Source organism: Planococcus citri, chromosome 4 (assembly GCF_950023065.1).
Source record: "Planococcus citri chromosome 4, ihPlaCitr1.1, whole genome shotgun sequence".
Classification (NCBI taxonomy): Eukaryota; Metazoa; Arthropoda; class Insecta; order Hemiptera; family Pseudococcidae; genus Planococcus; species Planococcus citri.
Window position 1 is genome coordinate 4009198 of NC_088680.1, and position 18668 is coordinate 4027865.

General features: G+C 38.0%; 1 protein-coding gene across 2 annotated transcripts in view; it reads left to right on the forward strand.

Moving 5' to 3' along the window:
• Nucleotides 1-18668, forward strand: part of LOC135842269 (frequenin-1) — a 295329-nt gene that overhangs the window by 109630 nt on the left and 167031 nt on the right. For both annotated transcript variants that reach the window (XM_065359643.1, XM_065359642.1), the window contains one exon: nucleotides 11763-11875. In XM_065359643.1, coding sequence (XP_065215715.1) covers nucleotides 11812-11875 — 64 coding nt within the window. In that variant the 5' untranslated portion in view covers nucleotides 11763-11811. The remainder of the gene's footprint in view (nucleotides 1-11762; nucleotides 11876-18668) is intronic.

Sequence of the window (18668 nt, forward strand, 5' to 3'; positions counted from 1 at the left end):
TTTAACAGCGGTCAAGTCCAACGGCTTACTCACACTGGGGGAAGCCAACAAAGAAATATTTCTACAAGGGCCCCCTTTGCAATTGCACACTGTGTCAGCCAAGACCTCAGAATGTCTGCTGGGATAGTGAGGGACTTCATCCGCCACTTTAGAGGTAGAGAGATGCTGCTGACCCAACCACACAATGTGGGGGAAGTGGCTACTCTAAAGCGTAAAACCGAAGGAATAGTGAGCCATGGTCACTACATAATATTCTGCATCATCACAAAAATCCACTACTACAACAAACCAGCATAATATAAGAACTTCTCCCTTGGCATCCAAAATCTTGCCAGGGAATGTACTAGAAGAAAAATCAAAAAACTCGCTATCCCATAGATTGGATGTGGGCTGGATTAGCTTGACTAGGGCCAGGTACGGTCAATCATTGTGAGATGTGAGAGAATTCAGGGAGATACCTATCAACATCAAGGTGTGTAATTGGACCTCCCACAATACCCGCTCTAAAACTAATTGAAGGGCGGTTTTCCAAAAGTGGATAAGTCAATTTTTTTGATAATTGAGTTTTTCACGCCATTGTGTTCTATAGGTTGTATCTCACCTATTTAATGCCTAACCTACCCAAAATACCTATTTATCTATGCACAGTCCAGCTTTTCTGTAAGTTGCGGATTGTAATTGTTTTTCTGAAATGCAATAAGTCATGATTACTTCATTTTCGTTACTTTTATAGCCCAAATAGAGCTGCAAATATTGTTTTTTTGATAGGTAGTACTGTAATATGTACTTACTTAATTTTCATTTTTATTTTATTGCCAAAATGCAGATAAATTTTTTTAAAATGATAATGCTGTAGATAAATATCTACTTAATTTTTGCCAATTTTATCCAAGGTAAAAAAAAATTTTTCAACAATTTTTTTTCGTAAATTTATAGTGCTGTAATTGGTATTTAATCTTTGTTTAAAATACAGGTAAAATTTTTTGTAATCAGTTTTTTTGGTCATAATTACTTTTGTATTATGAATTAGAGATGGCTTATATTGATTTGCAACACTGGTTCTATCATATAAATGAAAACATGAAAAATCGTTTTTCCCGCCTTGGAATGGGCACTAAAAACGTCATTTATCTCGAAATCATAATTTCTGACTTATCGCATTTTGGAAAACCGCCCTCCAATTAATATCACTTGTAAATAGCTACATATAATAGTGTAACAAATTATCAAATATAATTTATTTAATTTAATTTACATAGTATAATGGATGTATATTATAGCACTACCCTAAGCTGATGGATGGAAGAAACCTATAGTATGTGTCCATCCTCAGCATTCAAAATTACTCCAACTTTATCCACTATGTAAGGTGTGGCCGAGTGTTCCCACTTTCACACATAAGAAATCATATCCTTTTTGATAATCTTGCTCTAGGAGATCTCTTTCTGATGTAGTTAAGGGTACAGTAGTGTCCAGAGACCTCCTAGGTCTACCCCTAAATGGGAGATGGGTCGTGGGTTGCTCCAAATCCGCAGAAGGGGGAATGGGCTTCATCCTAGGGTTGACCACTACCTCAACCCTGAAGTGGTGGGAGCGATTCTGGGATACGGCCTAGGAGCTCTGGGTCTTTGGGGGGGGGGGGAGGTCAGCAGTCCCAACCAAACTGGGCCCACCCACTCACCACAGCTCTAGGACCACTGGGTGGCCGAACTGTCCCCTCCCCCTCCTAGTTTTAAGCAAAATTGAAACACTCTCTATCTTGGCTTAGCTCAAGTTGTAAATAGTTTTTATAGCTAAATTTTAGTCTTATTCTTCTACGTTTTCCCAGATGGGCTGAACAGCTCACCGGGTGAAAGTTCAATGATGGGTTGTCATTTAGTATTAGTTTACATCACCCTCCCCCTAAACTTAAGATTGTACTGGTATTTTTTTTATTGAAAAAAAATATATATATATTTTTGACAAAAATTGTATTTTGAAATCCTCTTTCAGTTGTCATTCACTCGGTTCGAAAAATTTCGGGCCTGGGATACTTACTACTCTTTTATGGTTACACATCCCTTCAGCGAAACAAACCCCAAGGCCAAACATCGAATCTAAATTGTCAATCCAAGGCACATTTCGATGCAACAGTAAAAATACAATAACGAGGAAAACGCGAACCAAGAGACAGGCGCGAGTCAAGCGACCCCCCCCCCCCCCCTTCCAAAGGGCATAAACCGCCAAAAGTTCAGTCTGATGCTGGCGCCAAAAATGAAATTTTATAAATACGGAGCACGACGACCGACGAAGAGTAACGAGTGATCAATTTTCCACAATGGAAATGGAATTAGTAAGCTTCGAAAACGTTGTTGCCGCTGCTACATGCATTTAACATTGTAACACATTCCAATACTTATACACACAAAATACTTGTATAGTTTCTCCGCGCTTTGTCTCCTTACTCGTGTCGACATCGACCATGAACAGATAAACTAAACCGAGAAGGGCTGTAGATACGGTACGGATAACAGAGAATCGTTTGAAGAAGAAAAAAAATTATGAATCCGTGATATCGTCAGCGGAGCTTATAAGACGACAAGGTTCTTCACTTCTTCGACCGTCGAGTCCGATTTTATTTATGAAATTGACTATAAATCAGATTTTCGTTGTTGGAACATTATTACAAGCTGAATGGTGAAAAGAAGAGGCGACCTAGCTGCATCAATATGAACTCTTTTTCATATCGAATTTTTTTATTTTTTCGCCAGCCATAAAGTTATCAAATAAGCCTCGTGTATTTTTTCTCAGAAAAAAAAATAAAGAACAACATCGACCGAAATTTTCAGAAATTTTCGCAGAAAAAATCTAAAAACTCGATTATAGAATTTTCTTTTTTGTTCTACACCTCAAAAGAGTTCGCAACATGAAATGTATTTGGATAGAAATGTGCGATAAAATATATCATATTTTATAGCCAGCCTTGTAGTAATTTATTCAACGTGTGACAACACTAACACAGGCGCAGCGCAGCGGCACGGCCGGGCCGCGGCAGGCACGAGTTCGAATGAGATTTAAAAGGTTTGATAAAGCTGTACAAAATAGGTAATACGATATTTTAACCATTTGAATAGAAAAAGCTTCATTGAAAAGGTGTAGCGAAACATCTAAATCTTTTATAAATCGCCTTCGCGCTATCGAACGCCTGTAGGTATAGGGCTAAGCGACGACGTGAATTTGGGTTTCGAGACGTAGATGAATCGAGAAAAGAGGCACTGACTTCGTCGGATTCTCGAGTCATTTTTAATGAAAAAATTCGGCTGTTTTCTTCGGAGTAGATAAAATGAGCCTGTGGGGGAGTGAATTTGTCCCATTTTTACAATAGTTTTACCTCGTTTGGGGCAGGGCAGAAGAGTTCGGGTGGTTGGATGGGGAAAATAAATGAATATTTGAACTCAGCACCCTCGAATCAGTAACAATCGATATGTCACTTGACTTTGACTTTAACTTCTCAAATTGAAACTTTTGAATAAATTTACAGTAGAAAGAATTAGGGGTTTCAGTCAAACATGGAAATTTTTAACCAATTCTCTGTTTCATTCAGAATTTTTTCTGTTTTTTATAAATATATCGCACCTTGGGAGTAATAAAGTTACATCTCAAAAAAGTGAAATTTTACAGGAGAGTGATTTTCTTTTTTTTAAAAACTTGATTCATTATTTTCATCAACTTATAATTAATTGTGAGGAATGAATAGCACCTCATTTTAAAGATCTGGTATCCTACCTTCATTTAGCATAAGAACACTTTGAAAAATAAAATTTAAATTTCCAATCGATATAATGTCGTTAGTTTTTTTCTGAAGTGCTTAGTTTTTGAGTTTTTCTCAAAAAACTAAAATTTCATTATATGTGCAAATTCATTTTTCTGAAAAGTGATCAATTTAAAAATGTTTTCCCATTTGGTACTGACCAATGAAAAATGCACTTCTTGTGACTATTTCTATCTGACAAACATTCAAAGCAATCAAAACTGTTTTTTAACACTTTGTATTTGTATGTATGAAATTTACTCAAAACAGAGTTTTTTGAGATGTACCCATATAACTCCAAACAACTTGCTACGTTGTTGGGATTTGCGTTTTTACAAGATCTAGATAATGTACCCAACTCAAAGTGTTATTTTTGGTTGAGGCGGGTCATAAAACCCCAAAAATGCAAAAATGTCGAACGATTTTTTTTGAGATGTAACCTTATTACCTACTCCAGAGGTATCTTAGACTAAGGGTTACCAGAATAAACATATGTATCTAAATATGATTATAGCTTCACCCCAAGTCTAAGCAGGGTAAAGAGAGGGCAGAGGGGGGGGGGGTGAGACGGATTGTCCACCTAGTCCACCGCGACCCAAACCCCTAGGCAGTTGCCTAAGGCCCAGTTATCACTTCCCAGGTTTCGTTTCCACACATACCTGTTCTGATCACGCATGAGCCCCCAACCCATCTCAGGGTGAAGTTTTAAAATGGAGTGATTTTGCCTTGGGGTGATCCCAACAAGTTAGGTCCCCTAGTTATTGCCACGAGGTTTATTTGGACTTTTGTGGGGCAGTCGGTGCACTTGCTTAGGGCTTCTCACCAACTGCCCACAAGAAAAGATGGTTTTCTATATGTGTCATTCCATAGGTAATGGGCCTATTTCGTCGTTTCTATTTATCGAGATAATCGTGTTTTTAGTGAAAATTTTGAAAAAATCGAAAATCGAGGTTTTGATGGATTTTGATGTAGAACATATCCGACTTTTGCGTGTTGAAGTATCAAGGCCGCAGGTGGAACTAAAGTTTTTCTAAGAAGGGCCCAATTGGTTGATTTTGTTTTTTTGTGGTAAATTCGCTTCCAAAAAACCACCCTCCGAATTCTGCTGCACCTAGTTGCCAATGGCAACATGTATACCACTCAAAAACACAATTTTGCTAGCTGCAGCAGTAGTCGTGTGGCATTAGCGATAGTTTACTGAACCAGAGGTGTGGGTTCAAATCGCACCTCGAGAAGAAATTTTTGAAATTTTTTTTTACAATTTTTATTTTTACAAGTTGAATTTTGACAGAAAATGTAATTTAATCATTTTCTTTCCGCTTTTGAACAGAGTAATGAATTTTTGTGCAAAATTTTAATTCATTGAATCATTGTTTTTCAGGCTTAGAATGTTCATAAACATGAAAAGATTGAGTAAAAAAATTCGCTATTGCAGGTGGGTGATAATATTTGACTTCAGAAACAATAATCTTCAATTTTAGGTATGTATAAAGGTTTTGTTTGGGAACACACAAAATTTCAGCTTTTTTCAGAAAAAAACTTTGTAGGCGATTTTCTCAAAAGTTGGGCTTTTCAAATTTTTAATTATGGAATTTTTTGGAGGTTTTTTGCACTTTTTGGGCTTCTATTCAGCTCATATGATTGCTCAGGAGGTCTACTTCACCCCCCCCCCCCACCCATAACTCAATATCGATGAAATGAGCTCATTACCTGCGGAATGACACATATTATAAGTTTAGTATTTACAAGTATAGATAAATATTATAGTAAATTTTAGGATTATCTCAAGATCCAGGTAAATTTGGTCCTGAGTATTTCATGTCTTGAATTTGGCTGCCGGCATAATTTAATTTACAGTTGACAATATTGGTTTTTGACATCTTGTTCAGGTAGTCACGCTTTCATGTTTGATGGGAGGTTGCAAACTCTCAGAGTCACTGTAAGGCCCTTGAAGCACTGTAGGAGCGCTTGTTTTACTCGTGACCATTTAAGTTGGTCCAAGCCACATCCTAATCTTGGTACTACGATTTTTGTGATGCTTAGCTCAACGCATTTGGCTGCTAGAGCTTTCATTGTTTGTACAAAGTCTCCTATTGTCAGCTTGTCCTGGTGTCCTTCTTTTGTTACTGCATATAAAACGTAGTCCCCTTTGCTGTATATCTCCACCACATCACCCACTTTGGCACCCCTTGACTTTAGAGTGTCTACATTGCCGAAGGCTCATCTGAATTTGACAGCTATGCCCTATGCCCTTACTCATCTCGAAGTCCTGGCTAACACAATGCGCCAAGGCATACTCTGGGATTTGCAGCATTAGGTCGTCTTCTAGTTGTTCTATTGTAAATTCTCCATTTGATCTTACTGATACATGTCCCCAGTTGTCCCTCTGGATCTTTGCCTCGCGTTTCCTTTCGATATGTTCAAGTATACTCTTCACCTGAGTGGGGGTCAGTTCACTGGTGTGCAGTTCACTGATGCTCAGGTACTCCCTGTATCCCTGTATGGAAGCAGGGAGGACACAGAAGCTGGCCCCACTGGGTGGTAAAATCTCTCCTTTATGGCTCTAAGCACAAGATACATTACCAAATTTCAAGTTGGAGGACTTGATTTTTTCAAAACTTGCCCCATTTTGAGGACCTTTGAATCAGTCCTCTAAACTTCTTTTTCAAGTGAAAGCTTCCCCATCAATTTTTGTCCAATTACAGGATATGTTTTCTTCACTCCACCACCCTAACGTAATTATACGTGGAATATTGCAAATATACATCCTCAAAACATGAAAAAATCAAAAACAGGATAACTACATACGTATTACGTACGTATGAAAAAATCAAAACGCCGCGTCACCGGCATCGTTTATTGCTTGTGTTGATTAGTTACGGAAAAATAAAAGCGATTAGCAACCCGTTGTTGTCGATTGACATGTATAATGTAGATATACCACAAGGGGCATGGCTGAGGATACAGGTACCAACAACACGAAAGGGTAGCACGATAAATAGGACGATGCCAAACGCAGCTCAGTACCCATACACGAAGGAAACGCGTATTTATTCACGTTTAGCGGTCAACAGGTGCTCGATGGCCGATGGGTGACACAAACGCACTCACACACATACCTCTATCATTATCATCACCACCGCTACCACTCTAATCACCTGCAGCACCCCTGTATAGTACCTACACCGCAAATGCCAAAACCACTGCAATACCTCACCTGTTACCCTATACCTGAAGAGCATGGCTAGTAGGTACATTTCGTTCTAATGAAATACGCATATATATGTAGGTAAAATAGGTGGGCATAGGTACGTAATAGCTAGCCATCCCTTGTGCAGAGCTTCACGTCCACACATACACGCTATACGAGTATACTATAAGTAGGTATAGGACGTTTTACCTTTGCTTTGGCATCCTTGCTCAGCAATGACCAGGCCGCGTCGTCGCCTCTCACCGCACCACGACGCCGCCGTCACCTGTACGACCTTCTTACGCGCTATACGAGTACAAAAGCAGGTTATTGATACACCGCCGCAGCAGTCCATAAAACTTGTACTTTATGGACGCGTGCTGACCGAGCTTATACACACTTTCGTTTCAACGCAGCACGACATCGACAACGAACACACACACACGACGACCTGCAACAAAAGCCGCTTTATGGCACGATAAGGTGATTTATAATGTATTATAGACGTTTAATAAAGGCGTCCGTTTGTCGTAATCGCCACCCTATTCCGTCTGCTCTGCCCAGGTAGGTATGTTGGTACTCGAGAAAAGCGCAACAGACACGTGAGCGTGATCGATGATCGCTCGTCACCTTCGTATTGCGTATAAACTCGAGCCGAAGGCAAGCAGAGCTTTTAAATTGTTTTTGGAACTAAAATGCGAAAAACACGAACTTCATCGTGGTTGGAGGAACGTATGTACTTTACTCGAAATCATCTTGAAAAATAGTCAACTGTTTGAAAATCAATGCCAATTTCTGCTAATCTACCATGAAAAGTATCGCATTGTAAAGAACATCAACGTCAGATTAATCAGCGAGCATTAACATGCGTATCTTACTCGATTACTCATTCGTCCTATACCCTGCCTTTATACGGCGTATCTACGGCGGTGTACTTTGCTTTGAATAGCTCGTTCCTCTTTTCCAGCTTGTACGGTGCCTTATTACCGTAACGAATTGCCTCGATTAAAAATCGTTAAAGCTTACCAATTTTATCAGACCCTACAATATTGCGTCGGTCGTGTCTCGTCGTTATTTACCACTCTTAACGCACACTAACCCACAAAACCCTTAGCACCTTTGCAGAATATTTTATGTATCGGTGTAGCTCTCTGCTTATATGTACAATTACAAATGAACGTATGTACGAAGGTAGATATTGTAAAAATAGGCACTGGGTTTATAGGTAGGCAGGTGAGTAGGTAGGGAGACAGATACACATATTATACGCAGCAAATGTACCGTAATTAAACATCGCACTAAAATCTACCTCAAACGTGTATTGTTTTCATTTTTTTTATTTGTGTCATTTTTTTTTTTAGCGAAAGTGGTTAATTATTGATTTTTTATAGCTTTTGTTTCTGCTATTGGGTATTTTTAAACGAGAAAACAATTGGATTGAAAAGCTCAACTGCATTATTGGTCTAGTCGAATGAGCTCAAAAAAAAAAAAAAAAAATACCAAACGTGAAAAAAAAAATTATACCTTGACCAAAATTGCAAAACAGTGTCGTTTCTTGATGAAAATTGTTGCTTTTTCTTTTAAAAAATTCCAATTGATCATTTTTATTAAAATTACTTACCCAAAAGTTTCGCTTTTTGAACAAAAAATTAACGAAATTCTCGCTGTTTGGATATAAAATAAGGCGAAAAAGTAACACTATATTCCCAGCAGGTAATTTACAAAAAATCTTGTTATTATTTTTTTTAAAATAATAATTGTCGGTCTTGTTTTTTACTAAAAATTCTCATTTTTTTTCAAAAATTTTGATTGTTGTTTTTTTGTAAGAAAACATCCAAAGAGTCTTATTTGTTTCCGAAAATTGTCCAAAGGTGTTGCTTTACCTATGCCGAATTAATACTCGAATTACCTACCTAAAATCGTGGATTTTCAGCTCTCAAAAAGTCTCGGGCTTTTTCGCCCAAAATTGCCACAAATTACCAAAAAGGTTAGTTTTTTTACCTTCAAAATGCAAAAAAAGTCTTTTTCGATTTTTTTTTTTGAAGAAACATTTCTGTTCCAAAATTTTCCAAAAATAGCTGCGTGTTTTTAGCAAAACTGCTAAAGATTTTCACCCTCTCCCCCCTCCCCTTACCCCCTAAGAAAATATCCAAGAATTTTGTTTTTTTGTCAGAAATATCCAAAAAAACACCCTATCACTTTTGTTTGCCAATTTCAAAGTTTTACTCTCGTTTTGTCATTCTTTTTTGGTTAATACGACCCTCAATTTTTTTGGTGAATTATTTATGAACGAATTGATGAATTTTTTGAAAGAACCATTCGCCAACGAATCAATCAATTCTTTAGTTGATGAATCAATTCGTTCGCGAATGATTCACAAAAAAAGTTCAATTCGTTCGTGAATGATTCACCTAAAATTGAGTAAACGAATCGATTCGTTCGCGAACGAGTCACTTATACGAACCAATTTGTTCGCGAGTGATTCGCTAGGTAAAAATTATTCAATTCGTTCGTGAATGATTCATCAAAAATTGAGTAAATGAATCAATTCGTTCGCGAATGATTCACCAAAAATTGAGTAAATGAATCGATTCGTTCGCGAACGAGTCACTTATACGAATCGATTCGTTCGTGAATGATTCACCAAATATTGAGTAAATGAATCGATTCGTTCGCGAACGAGTCACTTGAACGAACCAATTTGTTCGCGAGTGATTCGCTGGGTAAAAATTACTCAATTCGTTCGTGAATGATTCATCAAAAATTGAGTAAATGAATCGATTCGTTCGCGAACGAGTCACTTATACGAATCGATTCGTTCGCGAACGAGTCACTTGAACGAACCAATTTGTTCGCGAGTGATTCGCTGGGTAAAAATTACTCAATTCGTTCGTGAATGATTCATCAAAAATTGAGTAAATGAATCGATTTGTTCGCGAATGAGTTACTTATGCGAATCAATTCGTTCGCGAATGATTCATCGAAAATTGAGTAAACGAATCGATTCGTTCGAGAACGAGTCACTTATACCAATGAGTTAGTTCGTGAATGATTCACCAAAAATTGAGTAAATAAATCGGTTTGTTCGCGAACGAGTCACTTGAACGAACCAATTTGTTCGCGAATGATTCGCTAGGTGAAAATTATTCAATTCGTTCGTGAATGAGTCACTTATACGAATCGATTCCTTCGAGAACGAGTCACTTATATGAATCAATTCGTTCGAGAACGAGTCACTTATGCGAATCAATTCATTCGCGAATGATTCACCTAGAAATCAATCAGTTTGTTCAATCCCCTATCGGTTGTGAATGATTCGATTCGATTCGATTTGATTCACTTCGCTTGAAAACAGATCAATTCCTATACAATAGTTTCACAAAAACCGAATCAATCGTAAATTAATTGATCTGTTCGCGAATGATTCACTCACCAAGAAATCAATCAATCTATTTAATCGCCAATCGTTCGTAAATGATTCGATTTGATTGCAAACAGATCAATTACTGTACAAATGTTTCAAAAAAAGTGAATCAATTCGTTCGTAAAAGATTTTTATTATAGAAGAAAAGTCGGTGAGTGTTTTTTTTTCAAATATTCCAATTCAATCTTCGTGTGAAGTTATTTTGTGGTGTGAAATTTTTCCATCATCACTCAGTCTTGATTACGTTGGTTGCATTATTCCCCCAACTGCAATTTTTTATGTTTCTATAATGCATTGTTGAATTATAAAAATGACCCAGAGAAGTCGACGTCGTCGTGGAATCAAATTCTGAGATTGCTCTCGAGTTTTGTATTGGATCGAAGTTGAATTATGTCCCCCCCTCTCTCTCCGGCGTATTCAAGACGGGAAAATATTTTTTACCTTGATGATGTTTGAAAGTGAATAGCCATCTTTAGTTTAGCGAACCATTCTACATGTATACTGGTCCTCTTAAACTTTTGAAAGATTTGAGATTTTTAAGCTCACGTGACATACCCACTAATGTAAAAATAAAACTAAACTCATAAAAAAAAATTGTATTCGTCATTTTTAGCTTTTTTCCCTAACTTTTAAACTTTGAATTGTGTAAAAAAGAACTTTTCGAAGTAGAGTTGGTTACACTCGAAAAACTATTCCAAATTATTTCCCTCTTCAGTTTTATTCGCGAAGATGAACTTTTTATTCATCCTTCCAAGAGGAGGTGTATCGCCTACGCACGGATAAACAGTCATGCATTACGATGCAGTGGTTGTTTATTACTCGTATAATGCTGAAGTATATTGCGTCGACCACCAAGGTTTTACCTGCGCAAATAATACGCTCGCTACGTCGCTAGTTCGCTATAAGTATAGCGTATGTTAAATTGAAAAAAAAAGTTGATAATTTGAGTTTCATTTCATTTAGATAGCGGATATTGTACGTGTATACTGTATAGTGTGTGTGTAGTGTGTACATGGTGTATGGAAAACAATAAGTATATAGTGAAAGAAAGACGAAAGTACACCAGAATGAGAAGCGAATATCGATTCATACGCTTATTATCTTTATACATAATACATATTACGTGAACGTTGTTGCCGTGAACGAGTCTCGAAATAAAATTATTCCACGCGATGTTTTTAATGCATATTTTTGTTTATGGATATATACATACTCGTATAGGACCTGTGCTATACCTACCCGCTAAGTTATATTATAATGTAATATGTTTGCGGATTTTTTGTACTTACTGTAGTATATAGTGTTCTCTAGTTCTTCTGCATTATTTTAAAGTATCCGATTTGTTTTTGTTTTTTTAGATCAAGATCAATCATTATGCGTTGAAGTTGAGCACGTTCTCCCAAAACTATGGGTAAAAGGAATTCCAAGCTCAAGCAGGATACTATCGATAAATTGCTCGCCGATACGTATTGTAAGTTTGCCTATTTGATTCTTTCTTTTTAATATTGAAGAATAATTATCAACTTTTACTCTTTGGGAGGGCTGAGACCCTCTTTTTCTTCAATATGGGGGGGGGGGAGGAATCTGAATCGTCAGATTGAGTTTTTCTTATGATGAGAATGAACTAAATCCAGTCATTACAGAGTGTCTAACAGTCCTGCAAGTCCTGCAGTTGTCCTGCTTTTCAACAATTGTTCAATCAGACTTCAAATTTGCATTTCCTTTTTTTTTGTGGAATTTTGAAAAAATTTTGTTATTTTTTTCATCTGACTGATGAAAAAAAATGGTGTACAAAGTCTGTAATGGATGGAAAAATACAAAAATTTTCAAATAGAAAAATTTTTGAGGATTTTTAAAGTCGCTAAAGTTGCGAAAAACCCAAATTTTTGTCAAAAATCACCGAGAACTGACGTTTTGAGACATTTTATCCAAGTTTTTATGTCATTTTAACACGTTTTAATCATGTTTCGAGTAATTGTTGCAAAGTTTGGCGCCTTTTTACTGAAATTCCATCAATTTGAATCAGTTTAATGCTAATTTTAACATTTTTTTGCGAAACTTTATGTAATTTTTCCACAATTTTTATTCCATTTCGATGATATTTGATCAATTTTTGCAATTTTTAATCCATTTTCAGTCATTTTTGTGCAATTTTTTTCAATACTTTGCAGAGGCATGACTAAAAATGATGTGTTGTCGGGGGGGGGGGGGCTGAAATTTTCCAAACTTTTCATCCTAGAACCCCCCCCCTCGCCTACTTCCCTCCCGCAACAGTATTTTTCATGCTAATTAACCACATGTGGTTCAAACAAATTTTGAAATGAGGAGTTGGAAACAAAAATGTTGTATAAGTATTTTAAAATAATATGTATTTGAAAATCATGGTTTCATCTGCTTCCTCGCTTGCCTGTATCCGGACATTGCGACTACAAAATCCCCGCAACCAGTTCCCTCCAGCTATCTCTGTCCTCGGCCTTTCTCCTACATTCTCCCCGTGACATTTTGGCAGTTTTCTTGATCAAGTCCATGTATTGGGTGGGTGATCTTTCCCTTCCTCTCTTGCCTTCTAGCCTCGGACTGTCAATTTTTCCAAGTTGTCCTATCTCATGATGTGTCTGAAGTAGCGCAGTATTCGTCTCCTGATGACTCTGCTTAGCCTTTCCTTTACGCCCAGTTGTTGTAGTATTGACGCATTTGTTCTTTTCTGGACCCATGATATCCTTAGCATGCGTCTGTAGCAGTACATTTCAAATGCGTCAATTTTATCATGATCTGCCTTGCGTATTGTCCAGCACTCTGACACATACAGGAAGATGAAGAAGACTAGCGTTTTTACTATTCTCAGCATTGTGACCTTTCTAATGTTGTGACTTTTCCATATCCGGTTGAGCTTTCCCATTGCTGTCTTTGCTATAGCTGACCTTCTCCTGATTTCTTCAGCTGAGCTTCCCTGATTCGTTATTAATGAACCAAGGTACACAAAGTCCTGTACAACCTCTATACCATCTATCCCCAATATTTTGGGGCTGTTCTTTTGCTCCCTATCAATTATCATTATTTTCGTTTTTTCTTTGTTGACCCTCAGGCCTGCCTCATTGCTGGCTTCTTCAATTTTCCTGAGCATTTCCTTCATCTCATCCGGTGTTTCTGCGAGCAGGGTTGTGTGCATATCATAAGTTTGACTTTGTCTTTCCTCCAATTCTGACTCCCTTTTCCCGATCCTCTAGGGCAGTTCTCATTTCCCATTCTCTGTATGCATTGAAGAGAATTGGGCTGAGTATGCATCCCTGTCTTACTCCTTTTGCTGTATGGAAATGATCGGTAAGCTCTCTTTTAACTCTCACCTGTGCCACATTGTCCTCATACAGACTCTCCATAAGAAGACTGACAAGGTGCTCTGGTACTCCAAGCTTTTTGAGGTTTTGCCAGAGGATCTTCCACTTCACATTGTCGAATGCCTTCTCATATAGTCAATGAAGCACATGTACACTGGCTTGTTGAATTCTCTTGCCTTTTCAATCACTTGCCGAACATTTAGAATTTGTTCTCTTGTGCCTCTTCTTGGCACAAAATCTGCCTGTTCTGGTGGTATCTGTGGCAGGATGTACGCTTTGATACGCTCGTGTATGATTGCCAGTAGTACCTTGCTGGCGTATGATATCAGTGAAATAGTTCTGTAGTTCGAGCACTCCATCTTTGAACCTTTCTTGTGCAGAGGTACATACACAGATGTAGTCCAGTCTTTGGACCATTTTCCTTCTTCCCAGACCTTGTTGCAGATTCTATGCAGCACTGTTGTGCTTTCCTCTTCTGCTGCTGTTATCATTTCAGCCACAATTCCATCTGCCCCTGCTGATTTGCATTTTTTTCAGCTTTTTGAAGGCTGCTTCGACTTCCGCTTGTGGTATGGCAGGTTCCAGTTCGCAATTTGGCTCTGATTCGCCTTAGTCACCCCTGTTGTGAGAGTCGTCTGCCATTAGTTTTTCGCAGTATTCTCGCCATCGTTCCTTCACTTCCTCCTTGTTTGTGAGCACTTTACCTTCTTGATTCTTGACTGGGAGTGATCTTGCTTCAAAGGTGCAAGTGATGGTTTTGATTTTCTGGTACATGTCTTTGGTCTCGTTCTTGTTCTCGTGTTTTTCTATTTCTGAGCATATTTTGTTTATGTACTCATTCCTGTCTGCTCTGCACTTCTTTCTGACGTCTTTCTGCATCTGTTTGTACTGCTTTGCCTTTGTTGTGTCTCTTAGCTCTCTCTTAAGGCTCTTCCATGCTCGAATAACTTCCCAAGTTTCATCTGATATCCACTCTTTCATACTTTACAAAAAATTTGAATTGTTCTGTTTCAAGGTTAGCATTATATATTCGTGCTGATAACTGCTCACACCATACTTAAAACCAGAACTAAGCCGTTCAGGGTAAAGTTGAGGCCCAATATCAAAATCTGACTCCTTCAGAAGTTAAGTTTTAGCTTTAGGGTCAAACTGATATCGAAATCAGAATCAAACGGTTTCGCTTTTGGGGTTAATGAACTTTGAAATTTTGAAATGAAAGCCTCCTTGCCCTCTCCCTGCCCATTCCCAACTTCGTACATTAATTTTGGATTAATCTGCATAGTTCGCTGCTGATGAGGTTTTGAATATTCATCCCTCTCCCCCTTCACCACCACCACCACCACCACCACCACCAACACAGAACTGGAGAGTAGAAAAGAATCATTTCTCTAGAAAGAAAAAAAAACTGGTCAGCCTGCTTTGCCACAACAGCGAGTTTTTTCAACTTTCACATTCGATTTCGCGAAACCGAAATCAACTCATTCAATTCAACTTTTTTACACATGTACGTACGAAAAAAGTTTTTGAAAACCTAAAAAGTCAAGATTTATGTACGAAATAAACTATTCACGCTTGTCGGCTGAATTTTCACGTACCAATGCATGCGAGTAAAATATATGCAGCAAAGTTTACCATGTAATATACATACATATTTCGTATCTCGCTACACGCGTCTCTGGCGCGAGTGTATAGCGCACACGTCGCGTCCTATTCAATCGTTCTATCATCTCGTGAGCATATTTTTTTGAGACGTCAGTCATGGCTGAAAAAGGGGACCCGAGACAGAGGAGTACCTAGAAAGGAGGTGGTTGTGTACGTATAAAAAACACAAAGGCTGTACACGTATAGTACATACGATATTAGGTAGCTAGGTACATCTAGAAGAGTAAGTAAGTATATTATTCTAGCTTACATATGTGAGCATATCGCGAATGCGAAATTTCTCTGCTGCTACGTACGTACGTCTACGTACGTACGTCTACGTACGCTACTAAAAAGTACCGCAGAGAATCGTGGCGCCCCGATATCGTTCTATGCAGATAGCACCGCATGCCATGTCGTCGCTGCAGCCCAAAAAATACGTGTAAAAGTATCTTTATCGTAATTTAAACAAGCATAGAGTAAAAACTCGAGACAACTAGACTATACTTCGTGTATAATGCAAGTTAACGATGCGACGCTCGACGATCGCAAATTTTCTTATATTCGTTTTACTAAAAGCTTTACTAAAAAATACAGGGGTATGAAAAAAACACACGCGAAAAATTATTAATTCGTTTAAACGCGGACGACTTTTAAAACATTTATTCGAAATAGAATTTATATATTTTGGAGGAAAAAAAAAACACCCTTCGCGAAGGAATTGGTAGTAGGTTAGGTTCAGCTGAGAATACGCCAATTGTGCACGAGTAAGTACCACCTAAAAAGTACATACGATATTGTGTGTACACTTTCGTCGTCGACGACGCAACCAACACAGCACAACTCGCGCTAAAATTCCAGCCTCTACCGAAAACTTTTATAAATACGATAAATAACGCAAACTAAGGCGAATTTATAGGACGCCAAAAAGTCTAAACTCTCCGAGTACTTTCAAAAAGTCGCCCGATAATAATTTCGTCGCTCGCTTAAACGCTTAAAAAATATATCGTCGTTGGAAAAAAAAATGCTTTAGTGTTGTGCTTCCTCTCTTACCCCCCACCTTCATTATAATCTTATCAATTCGGTGGTCCCGAATTCCATCCTTTCTTTTTTTTGGTCGAATCGTGAAAAGAACTACAAAATATTTGTATTAGGTACAGCAGAGAGTACAGAACGTTGGTCGGGTCGACGCACACTATAAATTGGTTGTAGTTTTTTTCTTCAATCTCGATATTACGTGTCCAGACTATTGCCCTTATTTCTACAACGCATCGCAATGTGTCCAGCGAAGCTCCTGTTCTATAAAAAAGAACGACTTTGATTTTTGGTAAATCGTCTCGCAGTTGTATCTCATTTTAAAATCATGTCTCTATTTTTGCTTTTCATATACAGCTGAATACTTATCTATACCATGCCAGACGTATCAGCGTTGGAATTTTTTTATTTTTAGGTTTGAAATTCTCGATCACTAACTTTGGTGTAGTTGCCATTTATGATGATGACGTTTTTTCAAGTTAGATGTTTTGGTTGCGGAATTTTCAATTGTGTGCAGCTTTGACTGAGAACAAATTCTTTGAAATACCTGGAATGTGCCATACGTCAATCAAATCGAACTTGACAAGTTGACCATTTACAAAGCTAGCAACTTCGATCAATCCACACCCAACTGCTGTGACAAGACTGCCAGCAGCTTTGACATACTGATTCTTCAGAAATGGCTCATACATTTGAAACCATTCTCGATTCGGCGTAATGTGCTCCGTTGCACTCTTATCAATCCACCAAGATGGATTGAACGGTGATGTTACCAGATTCAGTTGCTCACAATTGACGAGTTGAGCACTTTTAGGTTCTGAATCGGAATCAAATACTTTCAGCAAACAACTAGAAGTATTAACTTGTGGCGAGCAACCAGAAGTATCATTAGCACGAGCAGGAAAGGGTGGTTTACCATCGTTTATCCACTGAGAGCACTTTTTGAGCCAGTGCCCTTTCCTGGAACAGTATTTACACACTTGGTTGCTTTCCCGGTAATTCCCAGAATAATTCCAGGAAGCATTCCCGGATGCATTCCCGGACATTTTAGTGACAAATTTCGAACCACTCTTCTGACCATGATTTAGCAAACATAGCTTCAGATGACGACGACGACAATGAACTCTGTACTGGTGAGACATTACGCTCATGCATGATAAGCAAATCAGACAGATCGCTTAGAGACTTATCTGCTTGAAACTTGAGAAGAAGGTAGCTTGATTTGAATGATTAGAAACGACTTGGAAGAATGTGTAAAACTTTCGAAACGAATAATATTTCCAACTGCTTATCAACTGTCTCGATTCTGTTATTTTCTAGACCAGCTCAAAATTCTCAATATCATTCTACTCCGTACTGAAGGAATTCAGGCATTCTTGGAACAATTGATCTTCTGCCTTATTGTCAAATTCCTGAGTAAGCCTTAACCATGCTTCACACGCAGAGAGCCTACCAGCAATGCGACTGTGTAGCTCTTGGAAAACAGTTTGTGAAATAATTATCTTCGCTTGGTGTGAAGATTTTTGCCATGTTGCAATCAACTTATGTCTTGCAGCTGCATCTTTGGCTTTATCTGTCGATTTTGGTTCTTCTAGGCAGGTTGATTTACCCTCAACGATGTCCACAGCATTAAACAAGGAGAGTACGTCGAGCACTTTATCTTTCCAGGACAGCCAATCACTGGAACCAGACAGTGGCTTTATACCCTTGATATAATCCATGATGACAATTAGGCAGACATGGATATCAACAGCTCACAACTGCGATCCATAATCTGTACATCGAATGATAACGCGCGATTAGATATCAACAGTGAACAACTGTGATCTAATTTTTGAATAATACAACAGCACATGAACCTTCAAATACAAATTCAGATAAAGTTACGAACAAAATATATCTCGATTGGCGTTTTTATCTCGAATAAAATAAGGTGCTGATTTTTCACTGAAATTGTAAAAAGGTTACATATGTTGACAAATGTTGTTGGAGAAAGTACTCACAAAATTGTAAGAAAATGAGCCCTTTTCTACTCAGAATTGCCTTGAATCCTGATTTTCTCCATTGTTTAAATAAACCTTGAGATTTTTCTATTTATTGTCTTCTTCTTTTGAAATTTCAACCCCCCCCCCCCCAAAAAAAAAGAGTTTAGTTTTTTCAACTTCTCTTTGAGAGTAAACGATTTGAATTTTTGACTCAACCCATCTCTGTTTTCACCTCTCCCTCTCTTCAAAAATGAAAATTTTCAAAAAA